This window comes from Crocodylus siamensis, chromosome 2, assembly GCF_052110815.1.
Source record: "Crocodylus siamensis isolate JL-2025a chromosome 2, ASM5211081v1, whole genome shotgun sequence".
Lineage (NCBI taxonomy): Eukaryota > Metazoa > Chordata > Crocodylia > Crocodylidae > Crocodylus > Crocodylus siamensis.
In genome coordinates this window covers 160804758-160832539 of record NC_143396.1, presented here as the reverse complement: position 1 = coordinate 160832539, position 27782 = coordinate 160804758, and the positions used below count along the sequence as shown (strand labels likewise).

General features: G+C 46.4%; 1 protein-coding gene across 3 annotated transcripts in view; it reads right to left on the bottom strand.

Annotated features, from left to right (window-relative positions):
- ADAMTS3 (ADAM metallopeptidase with thrombospondin type 1 motif 3) overlaps positions 1-25555 on the bottom strand; it is a 275381-nt gene extending 249826 nt beyond the window's left edge. For 2 of the 3 annotated variants that reach the window (XM_090031952.1, XM_090031953.1), the window contains exons 1-3: positions 25238-25555; positions 24403-24433; positions 17763-18169 (exon numbers count right to left, since the gene is read on the bottom strand). In XM_090031952.1, coding sequence (XP_089888078.1) covers positions 17763-18169; positions 24403-24433; positions 25238-25306 — 507 coding nt within the window. In that variant the 5' untranslated portion in view covers positions 25307-25555. The remainder of the gene's footprint in view (positions 1-17762; positions 18170-24402; positions 24434-25237) is intronic. The other variant, XM_090031954.1, reaches the window with a different exon arrangement.
- Positions 25556-27782: the final 2227 nt, after the last annotated feature.

Below are 27782 nucleotides of genomic sequence, written 5' to 3'. Positions count from 1 at the left end.
TAGGGGCCCATAACTGAACACAGTACTCCAGATGTAGCCTCACCAGTACTGAATAGAGGGGAATAATCACTTCCCTTGACCTGCTGGCAACACATCTACCAATGCAGCCCAGTATGCAATTAGCCTTCTTTGTAACAAATGCACACTGTTGGCTTATATTCTGCTTATTATCCACTGTAACCCCCAAGTGCCTTTCTGGAGAGCTGTTGTACAGTGAGACAACCCCTAGCCTGTACTGGTGCATGGGATTGCTCTATCCTAAGTGCAGGACTTTGCACTTGTCCTTGTTGAACTGCGGTTTCTTTGGGCCCAATCCTCCAATTTGTCTGGTTCTCTCTGAATCCTAGACCTATCCTCTAGCATATCTACTACTCCACCAACTTTGTGTCATCTGCAGATTTGCTGAAGGAGGATTCTTTGCCATCTCCCAATCATAGAAGGCAATCAGGTTGGTTAGGCATGACTTGCCCTTGGTGAATCCATGCTGACTGTTCCTAATCACCTTCTTCTCCTCCAAGTGCTTCAAAATGGATTCTGTGAGAATCTGCTCCATGATTTTTCCAGGGACTGAGGTAAGCCTGACTGGTCTGTAGTTCCCTGGATCCTTCTTTTTCCCTTTAAGTATGGGCACTGTGTTTGCCCTTCGCCAATCATCAGGGACTTCTCCTTATCACCATGAGTTTTCAAAGATGATGGCCAATGGCTCTGCAACCTCATTAGCCAACTCCCTCAGCATCCTTGGGTGCATTCTGTCCAGCCCCATGGACTTGTATATGTCCAGCTTTTCTAAACAGTCACTAACCTGCTCTTTCACCACTTTTGGCTGCTCACCTTCTCCCCAAACTGTGCTGCCTGGTATAGTAGCCTGGAAGCTGACCTTGCTGGTGAAGAGTGAAGCAAAGAAGGCATTAAGCACTTCAGCCTTTTCTGCATCCTCTGTCACAAGGTTGCTTCCTCGGCTCAGTAAGGGACCCATACGTTCCCTGATCCTCCTCCTGCTACTGAAATACTTACAGAAACCATTCTTGTTACCCTCTACATCCCTTGCTAGCTGCAACTCCAATTGTGTTTCAGCCTTCCTGACTTCATCCCTGCATGCCCAAGCAATGCTGTTATACTCCTCCCTAGTTGTGTATCCAAGTTTCCACTTCTTACAAGCTTCCTTTTTATGACTTAGTTTACTGAAGAGTTCCCTGCTAAGCCAAGCTGGTCTTCTGCCATACTTGCTAGTCTTCCAGCAACTAGGATGGTTTGTTCTTGCACTCTCAGTGAGGCTTTTTTAAAGCATAGCCAGCTCTCCTAGACTCTTCTCTCCCTCAGCCTGGTTTCTCATGGGATTCTGCCCACGAGTTCCCTAAGCGAGTGAAAGTCTCTTTTCTAAAGTCCAGGGTCCTTACTCTGCTGCTCCCCATCCTTCATTTCCTCAGGATCCTGAACTCAATCATCTTACAGTCACTGCTGCCCAAGTTGCCATCCACTACTACATTCCCACCAGTTCTTCCCCGTTTGTGAGCAGCAGGTCAAGAAGAGCATGGCCCCTAGTTGACTACTCCAAGATTTGCGCCAGGAAGTTGTCCCCAACACTCTCTAAAAACTTCCTGGATTACCTGCATACTGCTGTATGGCCCTACTAGCAAATGCCAGGGTGACTGAAGTCCCTCCATGAGAACCTGTGCCCCCATTAGACATGTGCCTTTATTATCTAGAGCAAGATCTCCTCCTTTTCTCCCTTCCTATCGTTCATGAACAAGCTGTACCTACCCATGACCATGCTCCAGTCACACGAACTATCCCACCACATCTTCATAATCCCTGTTACACCATAATTCTGATTGTAGTAGGAACAATTCTTCCTGTTTGTTCTCCAGACTTCTCACATTAGTATATAAACATTTCAGATATCTAATGGACTGTCCTAATCTTCCCCCCAAGAACACTGCTAAGGCTTCCCTTATTGTTTCCCCTTTTCAAGTTTCTATCCAAGTTTGCAGGCTCATTACTTAGCTCTGGGCTTTTGTCTCCATCCCCCAATTAACCTAGTTTAAAAGTCCTCCTCACCAAGATAGCAAGACACTCTTCCATTGCTTCATCAGGTGGATCTTATCTCTTCCCAGCCTTTCATCTTCCTGGAACACCACCCCACAGTCTAAGAAGCCGAAGCCAAAGCCTTGCTGGCAACACCATCCAGGCAGCCAAATATCTTCAGAATCCTAACCAGGCCTTTGTCCTTAACTGGAAGGTTCAATAAGAATACCAGCTGGGGTTCCATCCTCTACACTCTTGCACCCAGAGCCATGTAGGAACTTGTGATCTGCTCAAGGTCACCCCTGGAAGTATTGTTAGTGCCCACATAGATGAGCAGCATGGCATGGTTGTCCAAGGGCCAAATACGTTTCAGCAACCTTTCCATGATGTCTCAGATGTGGGCTCCTGACAGGCATAAGATTTCCTGAGCTAACAGGACAAGCCAGCAAATGGATGCCTCCATTACCCACAGGAGCAAGTTGCCAACCATTACCACCCATCATTTCCTCTTAGTAGAAGTGGTTTCGATTCTCCCTCCCCTAGCAATGCTTGGCTTGCCCTACCCTGCTGCTAGAGTGGGCTCGCTCTTCTGCGGTGCCACAGCTTCATACCTGTTCTCCATCTGGACAGCTGTAGATTCAAAAGACGTGTGTCAGTTGCCAGAAATGAAAAACTGCTAGCTTCCACCTTCCAGAGAAGCCATGGCTTCTGTGTCTTTCACTGCCTTCTTTGGCCCTCGCTCTTCCACAATACTAGAGATCAATAAGTCCATCACACTGATAAAGGCCTCAGGCTCAAAAACCTCCATGAGCTTATCTACCTCTTCCTGAAGCTCCCTTACCCAAATCCTGAGAGAATCCACCTGGAAGCATCTCTCATAACACAAGCACTCCCCTACCTGGCTGTCCCTTCATGTCTGCATGACTGCCACCTACTGTGGCTCATCCAATCTCTTTTGGAAAATAGATGTTTTTACACAGAACCATGGAAGAAAGAGAGCCACTGGAGACAAGGAAACGTCCTCCCACAAATCACATGCCAGAACTGATCCTTTTTAACACCAATGACCAACCCATACAGAGTAATACAAGGAGCTTCAGAAATATGTTGATCTATGTATCACATCACAAGAGAAGGACTTCACCACTGTTGTGAACAGAACAACATGGGTACTGAGCAACCTCACAGATTACTACAATAAGAACTGACTTCCTTCCAACACAAGTCGAAATGCAGATCACAGCTTTTCACCTGCACCATAGACAAGCCAAGCAGAAATTAATCATCATCTCGGATGAAAATGAAATGACTAAATCACCTAAACCCTGTGTACTTGGAGGTTACACTGGACTGAACACTTGCCTTCAGACCACATGTAGAGAAGATGAAAGGGAAAGTCAATGTTTGCAACAGTATACTTCAAAAGTTGGTTACCTCAAAAGTGGAGAATAAGGGTGAACCAAGAGATTTTTGGGGCCGATGCCAATATCCAATTTTAAGGAGACATACTGGCCAATACCAGTCCAATTTCCAATACAGCATGGAGAGCTGTCTCCCTCTGGTAAGTCCATCTGTGAATAGACTTTCACTTTTTCTTTCTTCTGTACTTGTAAGCAGAGATACACTTATGTTCTCAAAAAACAGTTGATTTTATCTGGGCCATTTGGTAAGAAATGTCTGACAAAAGTGCACAGTCTGATTCAGATGCAGTGATTACTACAGAAATTGGCTTTATAATCTTCAGGGAGTTCTTCAGCTGAACCCAGAAGACATCCTCATCAAGTACAGTGTTCCTGACACTTCTGGGTACTTTAAGATCCTTAATTATTACTGTTTCTTGAAGAGCTTCTTTGCTTTCTGTGAACTTTCAAATGAGATCACCACTTTACCCCATCTAGTTTTACTACAGAGTCTGAGTGTCACTGTTTGATTCTTTGCATTCTTTTCTTCAGTGGGGGTGGAGCACAGGCAGGGGCTATGGAGGAGGCTGCAGTTCAACCCCTGCTTCCCCTCGTGCTGGGAAGAGGCAGGGCTGCACTGGGCAGGCAGGTGGCGGCAGTGCTGGGAGGGATCTATGGCGAAATTTGGGCACAGTACTCCAACTTCAGCCTGACCAATCCCAGATACAAGGGAAGTATCACCTCCCTGGACCTGTTTGTCATGCACCTACTAAAGCATGATAAAGTGTGGTTAGCTTTACTGATCTTTTCATCACATTGACAACTCACGTTCATCTTGGTGTCAATAATGACTTCTAGATCCCTTCTTGCTGCTGCACTGCTGAGAAGGCCCTCCCCCAGGCTGTAAGTCTATTGCTAATTCCTTCTCCCTAGGTGCAGCATTTTGGACTTGTCTTTGTTGAACTACATCCAACTCTGTTTTGCCCACTTTACCAACCTGTTTAGATCTACCTGGAATCATTCCCTGCCCTCTAGTGTGCTAACTTTACCCCATAATTTGGTATCATCTGCAAATTTGAAGAGAGTGCTTTCCATGCCCTCATCCAAGTCACTGATGAAGACATTGAATAGCACAGATCCAAGAACAGAGCCCTGTGGGACTCCACAGCTCACATCTTTCCAAGTCGATACAGACCCATTCACCATCACTCTCTGGGTGTGACCCCTAAGCTAATTTGCCACCCAGCTGACCATGTAATCATCCGTCACAGCCGCTTGGTTTATTTATGAGAATAGGATGATATACCGTATTAAAAGCCTTCTTAAAATCCAAGTAAATGACATTGGTTCATTACAAGAAAGTAGAACCAGTTCTAAATGACAAGTCTTGTGAAATAACAGGATGTCTAAAGCCAACACCAAAAGATGGACTGTACTCACTGGCTGGCACTGCACCACCTGATTTCAGAAGGAAGGTAGCGAGCCAAAAAGAAAGATCACAACAGATGGAAGATCCCAGGCATCCACTTTTTGGTCACAGAGAAGTAACTAAATGGCTTAAAACACAAAAGAGTTTTGTGACCAGCGTAGAGCCACCAGACTTGACAGCTGACTGGGCATGACTGAGGTTATGGAAGGAAAGATTACATGCAACTGGGTGTTCTGCAACAAACTTGGACCTCAGGGTGTACCTTCCAAAAGGGGCAGATCTAGACTGGCCAACATGGTGATACCAGAATCACCTCCACACAAACTAAAGATCAAAAATAAGCATGATCCAATGGGGCATTGCTATGGATGCAGGGGAGCCTGAACAGCTCCATGCCCTGGAAGTACTTCCCCACACCAACCTCAGACCTAGGACTCACCAAAGGCTGAGATTCCAGGCCCAAGGACACAGTGAGCCTCCCAGTAAGGGAGCTAATCCAAGTGTGGCAAATGAGCAAGAGCCAGCTATGTGAACCAGCAGGGGAGAGAATAAAAGACACTAAAAGCAGCCTTGGGAGCGGCTACACCAGCAAGGGAAAAGGCTGCCTGGAGCCTGGGGTCAAGCAGCAGGAGGGCAAGGCTTCTTTTTTGTTTGTTTTTTTCTTTCATTTGCACAAGCTCTGCAGGCTCTCTTCAAAGCCTCTGAAAGATAACAGGTGAGCAGAAGGTGAAGCCTAGGGAAAGCCTTACAAAGCAGGCAGCTTGGCAGCAGCCAGGGAAAGCAGGCCTCCACCAAAGAAAAATTGTGAGCCTGATCTTCCCCCGCACCCCTCCCCTCAAAGCCTGCCTGCCTAAGCTACACTGGGGCCCAGTGCTTCCCTCTGCAGCTGCAGGGCCCCCCAGGACCACCTGAGCCTCATGCCTGTGGACGGATCCGGCTGCTGCCGCAGAGGGAAGCATGAGCCCACTCCCACCCACAGCCCAGGGACCACTCCACCTGCTGGCAGCTCACTCTCCCCTCCACACCAGAGAAGCAAGTAAGTCACCAGGGTACGTGCATGAGACAGGGGTTTAATCGGCCCTAAATTGAAGCGGTGTTTTTTAAAACCCACCGCTTCAATTTAGGGCCCCCATTTCATCTACACATGCCCAATGTTGGCATTCTTTAAGTCAGGTGCAACTTCCTCGTTAACCCATATTTTGATGAGAAGTTGGTAAAATTTTTGTACTCGTGCTGTTCCCCTAGCTTTGAAGACGTCTGCGGGGATGCCATCTAGGCCTATCACCTTATTGCTCTTGGTCTGAGTGATGACACAACTCTTGTGCCGAAGACACCCATGAGGATGTGCTTCTCTTCCTTGGCAGTAGCAGTTAGGACTGTGTCAAGAGCACAATAGAACTGTTCCTTGTTGACTTCATCATGAAGTGTGGGGGCGCCCTGGGCTGGGCCCAGCAGTATACAAAGTTGCCCTGGCAAGCAGCTCAGGACTACTTGCTCTCAGGAGTTTGTGGGGCCCGGCCAATTGGTATCTGGGGACACTACCCCTTGTGACAGCTGGACTTCTGAAGCAGCCCTAACTGCAAGTTCCCTGCTCCCTCTACCCACTGCAGCAGTCTGGCAGTGGGGGCTGCCACCTGGCTATGACCTGCTGCTACCTGAGATAGCATGTGGCCCCAAGGCCGAGTGCCTGCCAGACTCAGATGGGGACTGCACAGCCACAGCAGAGGCATCTGCACCAGTGGACTGTGGCTGCACAGCTGGCCTTTGTGCAACACTACTGCCATGTGTGCCACCACCCTGCCATCTAGGCAGCTGTCACCCAGATGTTCTCAGTGTGGTGGCCTGCTTTGAACTGTCAAAGCATGTCCTCCTGGCCCCAAGTGGCCAGCCACCTCCAGCTGGGTCCTGGATGCCAGCCCTGAACAGGCTCCTCTGCCTGGGTCCTGTCACTTGCCTCACTAGCAGGAATTGGTGCTCCCTATTTAAAAACTGCAAAAATTCTGATAGAAAAATCCAAATTCACTCTTTAAAATACCCCAAAACCCATGTTCTTCCAAAATTAAAACAAAAGACCACTATATAGAGACAGAGACAGAGACATTGGGAAATGTTTTGCTGATATATTTAAGTTAAAGCAATTTGGAAGCTTACCAGTGTCTCTATCATCATAATAAAATAAATTCTAAATATCTATATGTTTTGAAATTTGCCCTTGGTTTTCTTATCAAAACAATTAGAGCTCCCCCGTCCCCTTCTCTAACTAGGATGCAGACAGCAGCCCCTGCAGCCACAGCTCCTGCCAGCAGGTGTCATCCCATCTGGCAGCTGGGTACAATGGGTGTGTGATGGGGGAGGGGGTGGATGTGGGGGGAGCTGCTCAGGAGGGGTGGGTCCCCTACCCCCCCCAAAGGGCACAGCCCCCCCACACACAGAGAACATGAACTGCCCCCCTACCGCCCCTCCACACCCCCCCCACAGGACTCACATGCCCCCCCCAGGGCCCACAGCTCACTAGCAGAGCAGCAGGCATTGGGGTGCTCTGGACCTCCTGGCACAGCTCCCCCACACAGCATGAGGCAGTGGGGGGCAGTATGACTTGGCCCCGGCTGCTTGGCACCCAGCATCGCCCATCTTGGTCCACTGCCATATACTTTCAGGCAACTCTGGACCACTTGGGCTGTCACCCAGGGCCCCACGCCACTCGTAGGGACTGCCTATCACACCGGGCCAGGTCCTGCATGCATGGGCCTCGTTTGTCATTAGGCCAGGCCACTTCCATGACAGCCCGAGCAGCCCAGAGCTGCCTGAAAACACACAGTACTGCACCAAGCCACACTGCCCCTCACCATGCAAGGGGGCTGTGCCAGGAGGCCCTGAGCACCCCAATGGCTGCTGCTGTTGTGGGATAGCTGTGGGCCATGCAGGCCCTGTGGGGGGGCTGGGCGGAAGACCTACCCCTCCTGAGTTGCACCCCCCACCATGGTCCCCCATACTCCCACAGTTCCTCCCTACCTCTGAGCCCCTGCTTACCTGGAATGGCGTCCCAGTCCAAGTCACTGCAGCTTGCATCACTGTTTGCCCTGGCAGGCAGGCAGCACGCTGCAGTACTGGGGCAAGGGGCAGACAGAGACGCTCTGGCTGGCTACCAGAGCTTCTCTTTGGAGGACCCGAGCCTCTGGTTGCCTCCAGGCATGGTCTTAAACCATGTCTTGCCGTGCTTTGGAGAGGGGGTTGATACTTGGATATCCAGGTATCAAATTTTGAGCCCGCACTGCAAATATGCAACTCAGGGAATATTTTTTTTGTTCCCAGCATGCCTCTGCTGCATCTCAAACTGCTTTCAGATGTGGCAAGAGACACATGCAGGCTCATCTGAATGTACCCATAGAGTGCGTTACTGCTGTGAAGAGCTAAGAATCCACTCCAACATTCCCTCAAGTAAAACCAGGATTCCTTGGCAGTGGGAGTGCCAGGCATGGAAGGAACAGAGATACAAATATATGAACTGATGCAGAAAAAAATCTCAGATAGCAAGAGCAACCCATTGATTTCACCTCAGGTGAGAATCAAGCTCAAAGTTCTTACCAGAAAAAAGCTTGCAGTCAAAGCATGACAGAAATATCTTTTACATTATTGCATCCACCCTCCATGCATTGCCAACACTTGCCACCTCACACATGCTCTTTAAAACATGTTTAGGATAAAAGCCCTAAGTTAACTCAGAGCAACATAAACAGGACAGTTGATCTCTCCAGATACGATGCTCGTTTTGGGTTTGAATGGGAGGTGAGGCCGATCGCTTCTCAGCCTCTTGAAGGCTCAGATCAAGTGTTGATCTCTAGCACAGAGGAGTGTAAGACAGCTCAGGTGGGACTCCAGAGCATCCATCACACATTGGAAAAAGACTAATACCAGCATAAGCTCCAAATGGGCCAGAATGATGTCAACTGAAGTAAATTAAAGCGAACATCAGAAGTCAGTGTAGATGCCAGTAGAGGACAAAGCAACCAGCAATTCAGGAGAACTAGCCTGGGAGAAAAATGCAGCCTGTCATCCTGAAAAGGGTGGAATATGGTCAGTCCTAGCTCAAATATATTTCAAAGTGCCCAAATGTGGCAAAGCTAAAAACAGTCAGAGCAGGGATGGCAGGTATAAGGGGTCTGTTATGATGCAAGTGCCACGGGAAGGAGAATAAGTGCTAAATCAGAATAAAATACCAATGCCACCTTCAGAGCCCTGATGCAGTTATGCTTTAGGCCTCTAACAGCTTGCTTTGTATCTGAATTTTCTGCTCATTGAAGTCACTCAATTAACAGACATCTATTTGTCCACAGCTGAGGCATAGGAAGTATAAGCTTCTTATGCTGCCACCATAACGTGCCTCAGTCTTGACCTGGAGAGACCTCTAGGGGTAAAAGGATGTTACAATTTTGAGACTCCATGCACGCATACAACCCTCTTCAGAGAGGGAGTAAGGATGTCAACTGAAAGGGTTTTATTACATAGATGTCTGTTCTCTAACAATGAGACTCAGACTCCTAAATCATTCTAAAAATCTAGAAGTTGCATTGAGCTTCCAGCCAGCAGCAATTCTAGCATAAGTGGAACTGTGTTTTGAACCTTCAAGCTCTCTGCTAGAGTAGCACTGCTGGAATTGTTCATATGTGCTAATGAGACTGCTCCTTGCAAGACTAGAATTAGATTCATCTTCATAAGCTTAGAAAAAACTCAATATCAGACAATCAGCAGCAATTTAAAACAACTGTGTTTTGGTCTTCAAATTGCTTTTCTAATATATTAGTTTAAGAAGAAAGAAGGTTCATGTAGTAACTATTTTTTTAAATTTAGAATACAACTTCAAGAAGTGGTGAATTCCCACAGTCCCTAGTACAAGGGTCAGCAACATTTTTAGGCAGAGTGCCAAACACCCACAACCATGACTTGTAAGATGTTGGTGTGCCAGGGGCAGGTGAGTCCCACGGGGCCCAATCCTTGCTGTGGCAGTTCAACCCTGGCCTCTCTCTCACCATTCATCCCAAGGTACATGATGCCAGCACTGAGCCAGGCTGGAGCTCCATGGACCCCAATGCAGCCATCTGCATCCTCCCAGATGCCTGCCACAGCCAACCCAGGCTCTCTGCAGGCCCCTTATGCCTGCCACAAAGCTGGGACAGCTCACAGCAGACAGTGGGGAGGCTACAAGCCATGGAGCCCCAGCCTGGCTCGTTGCTGACAGTGGGTTCACGTGCATCTTGAGGTGGATGGCAGGGAGGGGGATGGAGCTGCACTGCTACAAGGATCGAGCCCCTCATGGCTCCCCTGCCATCCATTCTGAAGCGCCATGTGCCAAGCAAAATGCACTCCCATGCCAAGTTCTCACATATGTGCCAGGGGTTGCCTACCCCTGCCTTAGCAGTTGTAAAACAAAAGAAAAAAGCACGCATGCAAGGGTGTGCCCAGGGATAACTAGCAGTATCTCAAATATGTGCCGCTGCTACTTGTCCCCAGGAGAGGGAATTTGCATTTCCCTGGGTACATGCCCATTCTGTTCTTTTAGAGATCAGGAAAAGACAAGACAGAGAGGAAAGGGAGATGCAAGAGAGAGGCCACAACGGCTAAAAGTGTCTGTCCATAAAATATGTCAAATGATCTTCATATCATTTATGGACAGTTTGCAACTCTGCTCCCCCTGCTGCTGCCCACGGGGACTTCGGGGTGTTTCCAGAAATGCTTCAAATCTTGTGTGTGCAGGAGGAGGGATTCCTCCTCACTTGCTCAGGTGAGGGGGAACAGGTAAGGGCAGGCATGGGTGGCAGGAAGCATGTCCTGAGCATATGAGGACAAAGCTGGAGTGTCCCCATCCTGTGCTCAATTTCCCCTTCTGTCCACTTTGTGACGCGTGCACATCCCCCACGTGTTCCACTGCCTCACTTCCATCCAGTCCTCTGTTGGAACAGATTTGCAGCAGCAACAAGGAGAGGAAGATCAAGCTCTTTGCTGCTGTAACAAGCTTTTATTTAAAAATATTGGGATTTTGAAATAGTCCCTGGCTTCTGGTGTATAACGGAGAGGATGAAAGTGCTCTTGTACCCATTACTACACAAACAATGCATGCATTTTGGCTCTTTGCACCGCTTTATGGGGATTTACTGTTGTATAATGTAAATGTACCATGTTTTCCACAAATGGCAATAACCTAGACTACAGTCTGTGCCACTGTGGCTATCATCTACTTACCAAAGTTACTGAGGGGCTTCCCTCTTCCTTTTTTCTGGTAAGAAGCCACAGGATGAAGAAATCTCTTTGTGAGAAGACCTACTTAAGAAGCTGTGCTGCATCTCTAATACCTAACCAAACTAAATACTACGGTATACCTGACTAGAATTAATGTAAAAATATATATCTTTAAAACAATGTCAAAAATGGTAAAACTTTCACTTAAAAAAGTACTCTTTTGAAACTATTACTGATATGTGCAAGTTTTTGAAGCAAACAAGATCGCTGCTGAGGCCTTATATTAGCAAGCAGATATCAGGCCTGAAGATAAGCAATTACATTTTTTTTTGTGCACACAAGCAGTCAGTTAACACAACAACAGAAGAAAAGACAAAAACACAACCCAATGTTGAATAGTTTCCAAAACTTTCTCCTGGTTTTATATATTTTAGATGCTGATTCTAACCTAGAAAAAGTCCAGGGTCAAAGTTCTGCTTTTTCTTTACCAATGTAAATCCAGAGGACTGTGTGTATGTAACACACACAGGAAGTGAACAGAGCAGTATTTAACTTCCTTAGTTTCCTATTGACAGAAGACAGTTATTGCTAAGAGCAAAAAAACTGATAAAACAAAATTAAAATCTTTGCATATGCATTTTTATAATTTTAGAACAGATTAATGAAATACATAAGTTCCCCAGCCCAAAAATAATATTTCCTGTTGCCTAGCAGGTATCTTACTTTGTATGTTAAATTAGTTATAAATAATCTCCTCATTTGAGATTACTTATTGACAAAAAAAGTTTGCCAGGACTTTCACTGACTGGAAGCAAGCCAGGTATTCCTTTCTAGTTACATATGATAGTAATCTTACTTTATAAACTATATCTTCAGCAAATTGTTGCCATAGTAAATTTTATTTTTACAGTTAAGAACTTAGGTGGCTAAACTGGAAACCTTCAAAATTCCTTTGAACTTGAAACAAACCCTTCCAGGAGCCACGTGTTTCTAGAATTTCTCACTACCATTCCAGTTTCTGTTAAGCCAGATTTAACTCCCTCCTCTCTTTTTTGCCTCTAGCCTGGCTGTTATGCTTGACATAAGACCAGGAAGGATGGAAATTAGAGCTTTAAAAAATTACCTCAGATCCTAGAGCTTGTAAAGGAACAACCAGGACCTGAGTGTAGATTGTACCCATCTGCTGAATGTTTCCAGTAACAAATCCAAAAATGGGACAAGATGGGATGCACTCCCCACCGCCCACACACATTTTGCCTGTGATGTGCATGTACAGTGAGCTCTGAACTAACTAAATTGGGTTCCTGCTGAAGTTGTACAGGGAGCTCTAAACTCATCTGCTGATCAGGCAGAGTCGGACAGCTTTCAACTGGCTCCAGAGGCCAGGGGTGAACAGTGCTGCTGTTTGCCTTTCCCCTCCCTCCTTCTTCCCACTGAATTTAGCATCAGGGAAAAGCAAAGGAGAAGTAGCAGCACCAACAGTGCTCACTTCACTCCAAAGCCATGGGAAAGCAGCAACTCAGGCCAGACCCTATGCTGAGAGCTTATGTGCAGCACAGCCAAAGGCAAAAGGAAACCTTGCTGCTACACTATCTCTGGATCTGCCCCTGGATGTTTCCATTTCTACCTACCCACCCAACTAGCTGTTCAGACAGCTAAGGGAAGCAGGAGGGTGGAGGGGGACAGCCAACCACATCTCTCTTCACCCCACCAGTGGTTTTCTTGCTCTGGGGGCTAAAGCAGCAAGCAGTAAAAGAACTATGCTGGTTCTATGCCATCCAGGGATTTCCCTTTTACAAGGTGGTACATTAAGCCAACCAGGTGAAGTGGAAAGGAGGGCAAGGTTTTCCTGTCAGAACAGCAAAATGGGCAACAAGTGAAGAGGTAGGCAAAAGTTATTGCCACAACACACACCTGGTGGTACAGAGATTTATCTTGTCTTGCAAGGTTAGACTTAATTTTTAGTACTGTGAGTAGATTTGGTTGAAGTGGCAATGTGTTCAATACAAATTCCTTCTAGTTCAAAAATAAGGAAGTCAAAAAACCCCCCTTATCAGGGGTCAGGAAAAAAAATTAAAAGAATATAAATAAATCAATCAATCAAGCTTTGGCTGAATATTATATTTAGGGCTTAATTTCAGGCCCATTAAATTCTAAATCACTCTAACGGAGAAGGGATTTGTCCTTTCATTTATCGACCAGGACAAACGGCATATTCCCACTGAGCTACTTGTTTAAGTGGTTCTGGATGAGTCTAGAAAAGAAGCTCTGCAAAGTACCTTGCCTTGCTCCCCACAGGGTAAAGAAGAAGAAAAAATCAGAGACAATAATCAGAGTCCAGGCTGCCAACACCATTACTTACTATAAGACATAAAATGGGGAAACACATTTCAAATTGGGGTTGCCCTTCAGAGTCAGCCTCTAAGCCAGGCCTCTCAGGGGGGTGTTGACTCAGTTTTATTGAACCCCATCAAAAAGGAAGTAACACCCAAATTATCACGGCAATCAAGCAGTAGCAACATAGGACCAGCTATCCAGGGCCCTCTTAAAACAGAATGTGATCTACAGCAGGGGTGCTCAACCACCAGCCCATGGGCGAAATCCTGTCCCCAGTGCCATGTCATCCAGCCCATGGGGCTCCCAACAGGTCTATGAAGAGCCCTATAGGCTATGGCCCTTTGCACCAGATTGGATCTATGGCGTCTTGCATGTCCAATCCCAACACATGAGAGTGGCACAGGGCCCCTTGAGTTTAAACCCAGCCAGTCAATGGCTGGACTGAAGTGCCCCAGGGCCTCAGGGCCCAATCCTAGCTATGGGAGCAGTGTAGAGCATAATCCATCCCACAGACTGGCCCCAAGCCATTCATCTGGGCCCATGGAGCTGAAACCACGAACACCACTGATCTACAGCATTTCTTCCTGCCCATCCACTAACTACGGAGAGCACCCAAGAAGGGACTAACCCCCCCGGACTAACACCCCCGCCCCCGTAGGAATCGCAGAAAGCAGTGGGAGTGTACCACAAACCCAGAAAGCTCCTATTCTTCCATTTAGGACCTTCTGGTACCTCCCAACCTCTGCTTCTACAAAGCAAAGGTTACTGCATCCAGTTCTGGGCACCACACTTTAACAAGGACATGGACAAGTTTGAGTCCAAAGAAGAGCCACCCATATGATCAGAGTCTTATGTGGCAAGCCGTATGAGGAAAGGATCTGGGACTGCTCAGCCTGAGGAAAAGGAGGCTAACAGGGGACCTGGTAGCAGCTTAGCACTACATTAGGGAAGTACATCAAGGGCTCAGTGAGCAACTGTTCGCCAGGGCACCCGAGGGGAAAACTAGGAGTAACGGCCACAAACTCCTGGAAGACCGTTTCAGGCTTAACATTAGGAAAAACTTCTTCATAGTCAGGGTGTCCAGACTGTGGAATAAGCTCCCTCCAGAGGTGGTGCAATCACCTACCCTGGAAATCTTCAAGAAGAGACTAGGCAGTCACCTTGCTGGTGTCACCTGTTATCATTCCTGCTTGGTGCAGGGGGCTAGCTCCAATGATCTTCCAAGGTCCGTTCCAGCCTTACAATCTATGAACTCCAAATCATAGTTTCATAGCAGCTAGGGTCAGGAGGGACCTGAACAGATCATCTAGCCTGACCCCCTGCCACAGGCAGGAATGAATGCTGGGTTCACAAGACCTCTTGAATTTGCCCAAGGTTGGGGCGAGGACCACTTCCCTGGGAAGTTGGTTCCAGATCTTGGCCATCCTAACTGTAAAATATTGCCTTCTGATCTCTAACCTAAACCTATTCTCCATCAACTTATTACCATTGTTCCTTGTCACCCCAGGTGGTGCTGGGGAGAAAAGGGATCTACCTATTTGCTGTTGATCTCCCCTGATGAGTTTGTAGGCAGCCACCAGCTCCCCCCTCAGCCTCTTCTTGCTGAGGCTGAAGAGGTTCAGGTCCCTCAGTCTCTCTTCATCGGGCCTGTCTTGTTGCCCTCTCACCAAGCGGGTGGCTCTCTGAACCTTCTCCAGACTGGCCACATCCCTCTCAAAATGTGGCGCCCAGTACTGGATGCAGTACTCCAACTGCGGCCTGACGAGTGTCAGATACAGTGGGAGGATCACCTCTCTGGACCGGCTTAAGATGCACCTTTGAATGCATGACAAGGTATGGCTGGCCTTGCTGGCTACAGTCTGGCATTGGCAGCTCATGTTCATCTTGGAGTCAATAATGACTCCAAGATCCCTTTCCACCTCTGTGCTTTCAAGAGGGGAATTCCCCAGCCTGTATGCATGCTGTGGATTCCTACTCCCAAGGTGCAGCACCCTGCATTCGCCTACGTTGAACCCCATCCTATTCTCATCTGCTCACTTCTGTAGTCTGTCTAAATCTATTTGCAGCCTCTCTCTCCCTTCAAGTGTGTCCACCTCACTCCACATCTTAGTGTCATCAGCAAACTTGGATGGCATACTTTCCAACACAGGCAGCTTGTCAGCCGCATGTCTCTCTGTCTGCACTGCCACACACCTTAAATTTAACTCGGTCTAATCCAGTTTAGTTCCTTAAAGTGGCATTTTAATTAACAAGAATGTTTCATTCACTAATTTTAAAAAAATGCAGGTCCAAAACACGAGGATTAAGTGCATGACAGCTATATCCACAACTTCAAGCGCAAAAGCACGGTTAGCACAACAGCCTGGTGTAAACAGTAGATGTAAACACAGCATAATTTTACTAACCTCTTATGAGTAATTTATATCTTCTGGGACATTAGAAAAATAATACATCCTCTACTTAAAGAGTTTCTGTACATTGATCTAAGCTTTAGAACAGTAAATGTTTCAAATAGAGGACTCAACCATCCACATAGCAAGTGCTCTACCTGTAATAAATTATGTACCACAGAAGCATAGGGTCATCTTACATTTCAGAGTGAGTTTAGTTATACAATACATAGTAGGTAACAAGATCAAATCATTCACATGCCTAGAATCAGACAGGAAGAGGAAAAGCTAATTTAAAATAAGGGGCATTTCTTATCCCACCTGCTCATGCCATTTCTCCCCAAACAACAGTATATTAAGCACCTCATTAATCTTTCTGGATCTTGTAATCATAATGTACTATTCAGGTAGAAGATGCCATCATACAAGACAAGTATTATTAGCTTGCTTTACCATACTCACTGAATTCAAGACTGCACATGCAGTTATTATATGTCCACTCTCTTTGTACAAGATCTGTCCACTTTGTCAATGCTGAAGACAGCCCTGCTGAAACTATACCAAAAATACCAGAGAGCTAAGTTTAGAAGACAGAAGTAGCATAGAAGTGTTTCCAGACAGCATATCCCCTATAGATACTGTAATACAGCAAAAGCTTTGTTATCTAGCACCTATGGCAAATGAGGGGTGCCAGATAACCAAATATGCCAATTACCCAAGAAGCGCAAACAGGTGTCTTTGCCTGTTCAGGGCACTGCCCCTCCTGCCCCTCCCTGGCATCAGTGTGCTGGGGGACAGGGAGGGGAGCCCCCACGCAGGCTGTTTTGCCCCCGGCCATGGTCCAAAGTCAGCCAAAGTGGGACTTGGTGAAACCAGAAGTGGGACTTTCGGTTTCACTTTTGCCATGTCAATCAGCATGCCAGTTAATAAAGTGCAGGATAACACGGTTTTACTGTACATCAATTCCAGCCTTACGTCTTTTGATAGGAAAAAAAAAAGTCTGATAAGGAAAAATGGGGACTTAGTTCCTAAGGAAAATTATCTGCAGAATTTAAACTCCTGCTACATTTTGGACAAAGCTGCATGTTACCTTGCTGCACCTTACAAACACATCATATTGAGCTGAACACTTAAATATAAATTGTTAAGCTCAAACAGAAATTGCTTTTAATTTAAAAAACACAAGACCTGTCGCATTGGATCTGACTAACACTTCTTCTGGTCCAGTAGTCTGTCTCCAACAGTAGCAGGTAGCAGATGCTTTTTAGAGGAAGAGTACAAGAAACAGGCCAACACGTAGAATAACCTATCCTTTGTCACACCTTCCCAGTTAGCAGCAAGCTTAAGTTTAGGAATGTCCTGAGCCCAATGTTACATCCCTAACTATTTTGTATAATATAGTCTCAATGGACCCATCTTCAGTAGGTTTGTATAATCCCTTTATGAACCCAGTTATACAACTGGTCTTCATAGCTTCCTGTAGCAATACATTCCAAAAGCTAAGTCTGCATTGTATGTAATAGTACTTCCTTTTGCTTTAAGCATTATCAGGTACCCAGTGAAGTTACATCATAGTGAATAACATCTGTCTATTCATTTTTTGCATACAATTCATGATTTTATAGCACTTTATCATTTCCTCTCAGTCATCTCTTTTCTAAGCTATCAGCCCTCATTTCCCTATTTGTAACATGGTACATCAAAACAGGTTTAATTTAGATCTTTTACACCAGTGTTAATAAGGTGTTAGTCCAGCAAAATTGATGAGTTATTCTAGATGGAGGCCCAGTAACTCCATATAAATAAATGTGCACAGGCATCATTGCTAGTGGATTTGGAAGTGAAGCTATTCAAGTAATATAACTATTGGATATTTAACAGTAACCAAAAGGTATCTGGAAAATGGACAAGAAGCTAAAAAACAAATGTGGCAGGGATAAATCTTACCAATCCATCACAGTTGCTAATAGCAACAGAAGCTCCAGGGATATCAGCAATGTCTCCAATGTAAGCACAGTTGGTCCATAGAGGCTCTCTTTTCCACAACTTCTCTGTAGCAGTTCTACTCTGATTTGTGTTACCAGCATCAGTGCCATTTCCAGTTTCCACAGAGTCTTCATACCACTCCACAACTGCCTTGGGAGCCACCAGGTGGGTATTAGGTCTCAGCCGGAGATGAAATTCCCTTCCAAAAGCTGTGACATTAAAATACAGTTGTTTTGGGATTTGGGATACATCCCTGGTTGATCGTCTTTGATGGCTTGCAGAGAGAACATTGGATAGATAGCTTCCAGCTGCATCGGTGCTGACTGGAATCACTAGCCCATACGGTCTTGCTCTGTGTTTTGGTAAATCTGTTAAAAATCCCAAAGCAATCCAAAATGAGGATGAAGAGAACAACAGGCTTGAAGAATGGGTGACAGGTACACAACAGAAAGCCAGCCAAACAATAAGCACTGAAAATTTAGCAAGGCAGCCTGCTACTGACTTAGATTGTGCTGCATCCCAACCCTGATTACCATTACACAGTACACATCAGAAAGCCAAACAAAAACGTCATGAGTAATGCTGTTTCAGGCCTGAATTCAGAAGTAATACAAGTTAGAACCCACTTCTTATACAATAACTTAAGCTTCCTTTAGAGCTTAACCATACACACTCCATCAATGCATAAAGAAGTCACAGTAAAGGGGCAAGAACAAAAGAAAATATGTGTTAAAGTAGAAAGAGGTGTATATTTTAAACAGTCAGCATGCAAGTTGCAGTAACATAGTCTATCTACCATCTGGTTAGAACGGACATAAGCAAACCTAGTTAGAGCCCTCATGGTAGCAGGGATGTTTAAAACTAAGAGGAAAGAGCCACATTTGTAACGTTGAGTGAACATATGAGACCATTATGAACTAGGAGCCTTAAACCTCACACACACACACAAAGAATCTAGGGGCCTGCATAAGACACATGCAAATGTACTGCATATGATTTACACTTACTACATATTAGAGACAAAGCCCTAAAATTATCTGTTTCAGATTGCCCTCAAAGACCAAGGAATTCCCCTGTGAAAAAGACTGAATGTCCATTTCATTCCTTATTTAGGAAAGATCATGAGACTGTTCCACACATGCATGCTAAACCAAATTGCTTGCTTCTATGCTGGTACTTGCTTCAGTCTTTTCAAGGGTGCCACATGTTGTACTACAAAATTCTGCAATCTCAAAACTGCATTACAGCTAGACCCATTCCAGCAGATATTGCTGCAATGACTGACCATATTAACATGGTCCCAATCCACATCAAGAGGTTCAATGATCACATGGGCACTCATTCTTCCTCTGCAAACATCTACTAAATCCCTTTCATTCATGGACTTCCCCCTTTTGGTTCCTCCTCTTGTAATACAAGATAGAATATGCTCAAGAATAGAAAGAGAAGTGGAGAAAGTACTTTAAGACACTTTTACAGATGCTTGGCTAGATCCTGGACCTTGCTCTGATACTACCACAGCAGTAAAGCCAGAACATCCAGGTCACTTCGGATTTTACAAATATGGTAGGATCTATTACCACAGCTCTTTGCCATTGCAAAAAACAGCCTTTGGCCCAAAAGATGTTCCCGGGGAGGGGGGCGGGGAACACCTATAACACTTCAATCCACAACTGCCCAAATGGCCTGGCCTGGCCTGTCTGCAGAGAGTTGGGCACAAAGAAACTGTTATCTGGAAGCAGCTGAGCCCTACCTACAAACAACTAAATCAAACCTTACAACGTGGACCCACATTTCTAAACCCACTGAAATGGCAGCTGTTAATTTTGTATCTCAAGCCTATTTCAATTTAAAATTCTCTCACAGATCAGCATAGCACAGGTGCTCTCCTACTTTTATCTCACCAAGAGGAAAGAAGGATGTCCAAATTACACAATATCTTTGCTTGGTGACTAAATCCCACATTTCCAGCACAACCAAGAAATAATGTTATAGTTCTTTTAATAATATTCCCAGATTCCTGCTTGGGAGGACAAGCAAGTTGCTTTAATAGAACATCCACATCCACAATACTGACCACAAAGTGGGAATGAAGGTTAGGAAGAAGCATTTCAAAGTTTTTGATGTCAGCAAAGCATTTTCCAAGGTCTGTAAATGATGAATTGGGAAAGTAAGGCATTCAAAATTAAAAAGTGTGAAACACCTAAATACCAAGACATCCAAACTCCTCCCTTTACATCCATTGTCTTTTTCTGCACTCTCTATACACTAGGGGTTCTCAACCAGGGTGATGCAAGACTATTTTGTGGGTACTGCACACCTCCTGCAGAGCCAGATTTGGGAAGTGGCTCAAACAAGAGCCTACACTCTTGCCACAGCCCTTCTGCACTTACCCCCACATAGTGTCTCCCAGAAACAGAGGCAGGCACGACAGCATATAGGGCCAGACAGGGAAAGGCTGCAAAGAAACTGGGCACTTCTGCCCCACCAGCTTCCCAACCTGGGTCTAAAGAAGGTGCACCATGAAGTTCCACCTGCCTGTGGTAGTAGCAGGCCAACAAGAACCACTGATTTAATTTCAAAAAAAAAAAAAAAAAGCAAAATTATCCACAGAAGAAACCTGTTACATGAAGTTTGGTTCTCAGTGCAGACACTTTACCCCCAACTGACTGATTAGCGTGGTTGGGGACAATAAAATACCTAACTGACACTGGCTCGGACTCAGGTTGCCTATTTGAAATTTCAGGATAAAAAGTTCATAGCTGTATAATAGGCCTACACAATCCTATGTTTTCTATATTCTTTTTACCAACAGAACCATACTGCCCTACTGTTTCTTATAACAAATACCTCTGACTTCAAAGGTACTGCCTCTGTACAGAGAACAGGGCAAGTAAGGCTTAGGAAGGGGAACTGCTTAAAACTATAGGGCCTGACACAGTAAGACAGTGGTTCTCAACTGAGATGTCACACAATTCAAAGAAGTTACAAAGGGGTTCCCCAATGCTAAAAAGGTTTAGAATCACTTCTCTAGACTGTGTAAAGCATTGCTATTCCAGCTGTAGGTGTTCTTTTTCCTCTTCTCCAGTTTCAAAGCTGTTCTGTTTAGTCAATTCAACAATGTTAATAATGAGAAAAAAGGAGGAATATGACAAAGATAATGCTTCAATTTAAAATTATTCTCATCTGGCTTTAATTTCCAATACAGTTGCATAATGTTTAAGTCAACAGGAATAATTTATGAAAGAACATCACATTCTTTTACAAAGTGTTCCAAGAAACATAATTAGGCAAAAGATGCACGTGTAAGACAGACATATCCATGTTTTCTCCAAAAATCCAAATAAAACTGAAGCATTACCCTATATGGGCCACACCTGCTGGCTTTACCTTATTAGAACTGAACAATGATTTAGGTTTAACTGTACTGTACTTCCTGTATTTTGAAGAGGGATTCCTGAAGTGTTTTTCAGGGCAAGGGGGTTGTTTGTTTGGTTTTAAATGTTGGACAAAATATTCAAACCTAGGTGTCCAAAATAAAGTGCCAAAGCAGCTGAACAGGCTCGCTCTTAGGTGTCTAATTTTGGAAGTGCTGAAAACCCATGGACCCTACTGAAATCAATGGGAGTTCAGCATCTCTGGAAAAAAATCAAGACAAAATTTAGGTCTACCACTTGGGGTGCTCAGATTTGAAAGCTTTGGGATGGTTGTGCTTAAATGCTACAGTACCCGTTTGGTTTAACTATCACTATTTCCTCTGGTAATGATTACAAACAATCACCTGCTTAACCTAGGATTTCTTTCCTCCAATCTGATTCTGCACTGTCTCATAAGCTGTAAAGTTCTGCCACCTATGTTGCATCTTACTGCACGAAACCCACTACAATGTACAACTGCTTGTAAAAATAAGGGCTATTCAATGCAAGTCAGGGTCACAGAATCTGGTCCACAGGATGACTTTACAACACTGCTACTAAGCTACACAATTCTGGATTTCCTCATAACAACACGACTATAAAATATGCAAAAGTGGTGGTGTGAAAACCTACAGGAAAAGTCAGTATTACTTTTATCATAAAGATGTGGCTTTCTTTGCCAGTACTGTACCTACTGTCTGATATCCATTACCTAAACAGAACTGATCAAGGTGGGTTTTTTCCAGTCATTTTATTAGTAAAAGCACTATACCTACAGAGGACATCCATCTTTTAGAATAAAATGTTTTAAAATTATAAATTGAAGGACAGCTGTAACAAAGCTTGGATCATTATGTAATAAAATAGTAAAGCTAAAGCACAATCACAGTGCTGAACACTGCTGCATACTATTTTGCAAGCTATAACTGGGGCACTAGAAGCCAAGGCATTTTCCAATGGAAATTCTAGGAATAAGTACCAAAAAAATCTTATGCTATCATAGCACTTAAAATGAATGTAGTGATACGCTGTGATAGATTGCAGCAAATCTCAAAGGCCACATCTACTCAAGCAAGGACATTTGTTTCCACAGGGACAAGAAGCAGCAGCACACCCCTGCTACTTGTCCCCAGGGAATGCCTGTGCCATGCACCCTCTGGCATGCAACAGATTCCCCTGGTGGAGTAGGAGAGGCTGGGACCAGCACTGGGCTGGCCCCAGCCACTTTACCCGGGGTCCCGGGGACCTCCTGGGACTGCAGCAGTGGCAATCCTGCCTCTTGGAGCCTCAGCGCTAGTTGGAGTGTGGCTCTGGCCAACCACTGGTTTTGGGTGGTACGTGCTGCACCCGGTGTGCCACTCCACTTACTTTTTTGTACAGGTTTTTCTGACCCCAGGATGTCCCAGGATTAAATCCCTCCCCCCCACACTACTACCTCGCAGTGTGGAGAACAGCTGAATGTGCAGTATGTGGTGCCACAGACATGTCTTCAGTGCTGCATACATCTCACGCCCACGCTCATCTAGACATGGCCAAAAAGGACCAAGTGTAGGGCTACCTTAGCAAAGTGTCCCTTGACAATGAGAAGTGTGATGATGCACCAACCAGCAAGTGATCCAGCTCAACCTTTGTTCAGGTTGACAGCCTTCAAGAATTGGGAAGCAATTCTGATTTCTTCTTTGACCCACCCAACTAATTCAAATTATCACACTGGCTCCAGAGGGTGCTGCATTTCTGACAGCCTTTGGCCAAGAGAAAAGTCTGAATGAAAAACAAAAAAAGCTGGAAAGTAAAGAACTCTCTTGTAGGTCTGACATTAGCTGAGGCTGTGGTTGTTCAGCACTTTTGAAGGCGGAAAAAAAAAAAGTCAAGACCAAAGCAACCAGCATGCCTTTCCCCTCACTGCCTTTTTCCTCTTATTTCTGGTAGTGTGAACTTAGCACAGTGTTACAGGCAACTAAACACATGCCCTTCCCAGGTGGTCAGACAGGAATCTATTTTTACAGAATCTCGCTTACACTTCCTTGAACTACACAGAGCCTTTACAAATCCCCAGCAACACTGTTTTACCCAAAGACAGCCTAATGCTAGTTCACATGTTAGAAACCAAAGCAGCTTTCAAGCAGCAGTGTTAACAGCGCTGTCATTTCATTACTTGTACACACTGGGGAGCATGATGGATAAAGACACTGCACTAAGTTGAGCTTCAACACATCCAAGCTAACAAAAAGATTTCTGCTTGACAATTGTTCACTTTATCCTAAGAAACAGATGAGAGCATTCTCCAGGCTGATTCCTAAGTCACAACAACCCAGGAGACCTAACACACACTCTTGTATTTTGCAGACACATTCTACCCCATGAACAAGGGCACTCAATTTCTGTGATGGCGTAAGTGGGCATATACCTTGTGACATTAAAAAGAAGTGCACCCCCTTCTGAAGTAGTTTAAAAAGGAAGTGATTCAACCATCCTAAAAGGGAGGGGAGGTTTTAATCAACACCAGTAGATTCTGACAGGTAAACTTTTCTTTAGCTGTCTTATACATCATGCATCTAACCTACTTGCAGGATGAACAGTACAGTTTCAAAGCAGCATTCTTCTATAGCTTATGGTTACTGAAAGTCACATTTTGAGAATAAATAACTCAGTGTCTTTGTCACTGAGCTGAGTGTAAGTGTTTTGTGTCCATCACTGGATCACACAGGGGAATTTTAGTTAGGCTGGTAATAATGGATCTCCAGCTAAGAGAAGAAAACATTAGACCATATATATGCACACGCAATGTTAAAACTGCGTACATGTATATGCTGTGCCAAAATTCAATAGGTATTTCTTCCCTTACTCCAAAAAGAAATCAGCAAATCCAGCACAGAGCTTCTTTGCCATGGCATCTGGAGGGCTAGGGTCAGCATGTTGTAATTCTGAATCTCAGTTTGTCCTGTTTAAAAGGGATGCAGAGGTCTGGTGCGGTGTGAGAGACAGTAACGAGGAGGCAGGCAAAGGACTGCAATTCTACACATACTGCTGGGTGGGGGAGGATGGGGAAGACAGATCATCTCTGCTTGGGGGGGATGAGAAAGTTAGTCTGCACATGCATTGAAAGAAAATGTTTAAACAGACTGATTTCCTGAGCTAACTGAGCTATCATTTTCAGTAACATCAATAATAAAAATGATGCTCACCTGTTTGTACCCTCGTTCCTTCTTTACCAACCTGCAGAGGGGGAAAACACAAACACACACACACACACACAAGCAAAGTTATTAGTCAGATTATTACAAGACATAGGATCCCACCATCTTTCAAGAAGGTGGGGAAGATGTGCTTGCTCTGTACTGCCACTGTCTCTAAATCTTGCCTTGTGGTTTCTTGGGACAGAGTTTGCTTCCACTGAATTAACAGCTGTTCCCACCAACAGACTCCGTAATAAGTTTAACATAAATAGCACAGCTCGGAAAGCCGGATGGTGAATGACCCATTCTATAAGTAGCAAGGCAGTGCCAAAAAGGGCCCGCGAATTAATCCAAGTTACCACTCCTGAGGCGGGGGTGCCAGGGGATGGCCAGCAGTGTGTGCTGACAGTTCACCTCCCACTCGATGCCAGAGGAAAAGCAAGGGGAAACCGCTATCCCGGCCAGCTTCTCGGGGCTTGAATAGCTCAGGCAAAGAAGTGGGCAGGTCGCGCAGGCAGGCTGTGCCACGCGGGAGCCCCCCCCCCGAAAGGCTGCCACCGCCTGCAGCCCCAGACCCGGCCGAGGCCCGGCGGGACCTCACCAGAGGGGGAGGCCGCGTGAGGAACCTGGCAGCGGCTCCGCAGCGACACGTGTCCCGGGGCTCCGGGAGCCCGGAGAAGCGGGGGCGGGAGGCGGTCCCCCCGCCAGGCCGGGGCAGGTGACAGCGACGGAAGGCGCCGCCCGCCACGTCCCGGCTCCCGCCGCCCGCACGTGGCCGAGCCCAGGCGGCGCCAAGGGCTGCGGGCTGCTCGCTGGAGCCCGGGAAGGGTGGGGGGGCACTTACTCGCTGCGCCGAAGTCCCGAGCGCGACCAGAGCGGCGGCTGCTCCGAGCCACAGGGACGGGAGAACCATCCCGAGCCGCGTCCGCGCACGGCCCGGCCCCGCCGCCGCCTCCCCGCCCGGCTCCTCCGCTCTGCCGCCGCCGCTGCCGCCGCCGCCGCCGCCGCCGCCGTGCGGGGAGGGAAGCGCCCCCGAGGAGCCGGAGCCGGAGCCGGAGCCGCCGCCTGTTGCTCAGGAAGCGCTGCCCGCGCCGCTCATTGCAACCTGCAGGGCTAATAAAGCGGCCCCGGCCCCCGGCCGGCTCCTCCCCGCACCGCGACGTCAAGGGCTCCCGGCTCCCCTCGGCGCGGCCGGGCGGGGACGGGGCTGGGGCTGTCCCCGGGCGGGCGCGCTGCAAGAGCCGCCTCACCGCAGCGGAGCAGCCACGTGTGGCCTCTACGCGGGGTGCCCGCTCCCGGGCTGTTTCCCGCCCCAGCTCAGCCCCCGGCGGCACCCCGGCTCTGGCGTGGGACACGGACGACGCGGCCGTGGCGGCTGCAGGACTCCGGGCATATAACATCTGCCTATTTTTCGCTACTCGGCTGGCGGGGGGGGGGGGGGGTTGTTTTTTGCATCCGTGCCCCTTCCAATAGTTCTGTTTGCTTTTGCACTGATCTCTAAGCCAACCTAAGGAGAGCGCCAGCCCCCAACAAAACAGCGAGTTTCCCCTTCACGAGGGAAAAAATGCGTGTTGTGTCAGAGGCCAGGATGCGCCAGGCCAGCTGCACCCCTGTCTTCAAAATTCCTATATCCACCCATGACTTCCAGCCGTTTGTCACCCCCTTTCGCCTCTCATCATGTTTTGTTCAACCCTCATGCAAATGCTCGCCCTAGAGTAGCCCCCTTGAATGTAATGGCATTTCCCTGGCTGGAGCAGCAGATTCTGCTGCTCACAAGCATGGGTAGCTGGTACCACCTTAGTCAGGGGAGGCACATACCCTCCTGCAACCAGTCAGCACCGCTCTCCGGCTGGCGCTCACGGGGGGGGGGCACTGGCACTCCCACCTGCCCATCACCTAAGTGGCAAGCACAGCCAGTCGGGTGCACCAGCGCTCTCGGGTGTGCACATGCACCCCCCCATGCATCCCCTATGCATCCCCACTGCTCACAAGGCTTAGCACAGATTGGGCTTTGTAGGATCAGGGCCTCAAAGTTCAGCTGCTTAGAGACTCTGGTTCACCCCCAAAGGATCAGGGCCTTACAGTGGTGATGATGGTACTACCCACTCCCAGTCATATTTGTTTGCCCAGAAAGAGCTATGCACTCGGGATAGCAATCAATCGATCTAATGCTATCCGCTACCAGATACATGCCAAAAGCAAAATGCATCTGCCTCAGAGCTTCATTTTTAGGAAAGGAGGGGGGGGCGGGCAGGAATCACCTCAAGTGTTAGTGGTTCAGAGAAAAAACTCTGAAAGAATTTGGCTTATCCTCTTTCTGTTCATTTAGCCCTGTAATTCAAGAAGACGGCTCAGATGAACACCCAGTGTCCCATCCCTTCCTCTTTGTACTGCACAGGGTGGAAAGGCACTAATACTACCTTCTGCACTAGGGCCAGTCAAGAACTTACGTTTGTTCCTGAGAAAAGCCAATAATGCAAATACCCATTTTTGTCATTTTCTTTCCAAAAAAGTGTTATGAAATATCAAAAGCCCAAAGTGAAAAGAAAAAGGGCACAACTGAGAAGTATTTCCATGGGGGGGGGGAGGGAGTCCCTGGACAAGTATTTCCATGGGGGGGGGGGAGTCCTTGGACAAGTTTTCAGTTGCCCAAAGCAGCAGTATTAAGATTTGGTTCTGTTTCTACTTCTTTTAGAGGAAAGTCCTCTTCTCTGCATCCTTGCAAAATAAGTCAGGCTCCAGAGATTTAGTGTTACTAGCACACTGTTGCATTGCATCTTTTTGCATCGAGTCCTATTTACTATTGAACTGATGCTTTAATGAGGTTGACTATAATTTGTTACAGTAGTCTTCAATCTAACCATTACCCTTATGCCCACAAAGAGCCCTCTGAAATGGCTGCATGAAGTTCAAAGCAACTACACTGGAGCCCTCATAAAAAGTTCCATGATGGCAAACCCTCTGCAAGATTGGCATCTAACTCTATTAATGCATCAAATATGCTCTAGAAATATTTTTTATTGCAATTTTTATGTAACTCAAGGTGCTTTAGTACCAGCAGTTCAGATTGCACAGGAGTGTTACCTGTGCAGCAGTTCTTCCCTGTTCAAATAATACCTCTCCATCTCTGGTCCTTCATTTCCTTACCCCACCCCATCCCACCCACCTCCTCTTCTTTCTATCGCCCTCCTGGCATTCATACAAAATAAATACACCAACCAATTACATTGATTCAATACAATTATACTTCGTACAACTGTATATGTGCTAGAAGAGGATCAGTTTGGCCTTAAATTTTGCATGATTACTATAAATATGATTACATATGAAAAATAAAAGTAAAGTTGCAGTCAAGGACTTATAAGTTGCCAAGTGCCAGACCTCAAGCC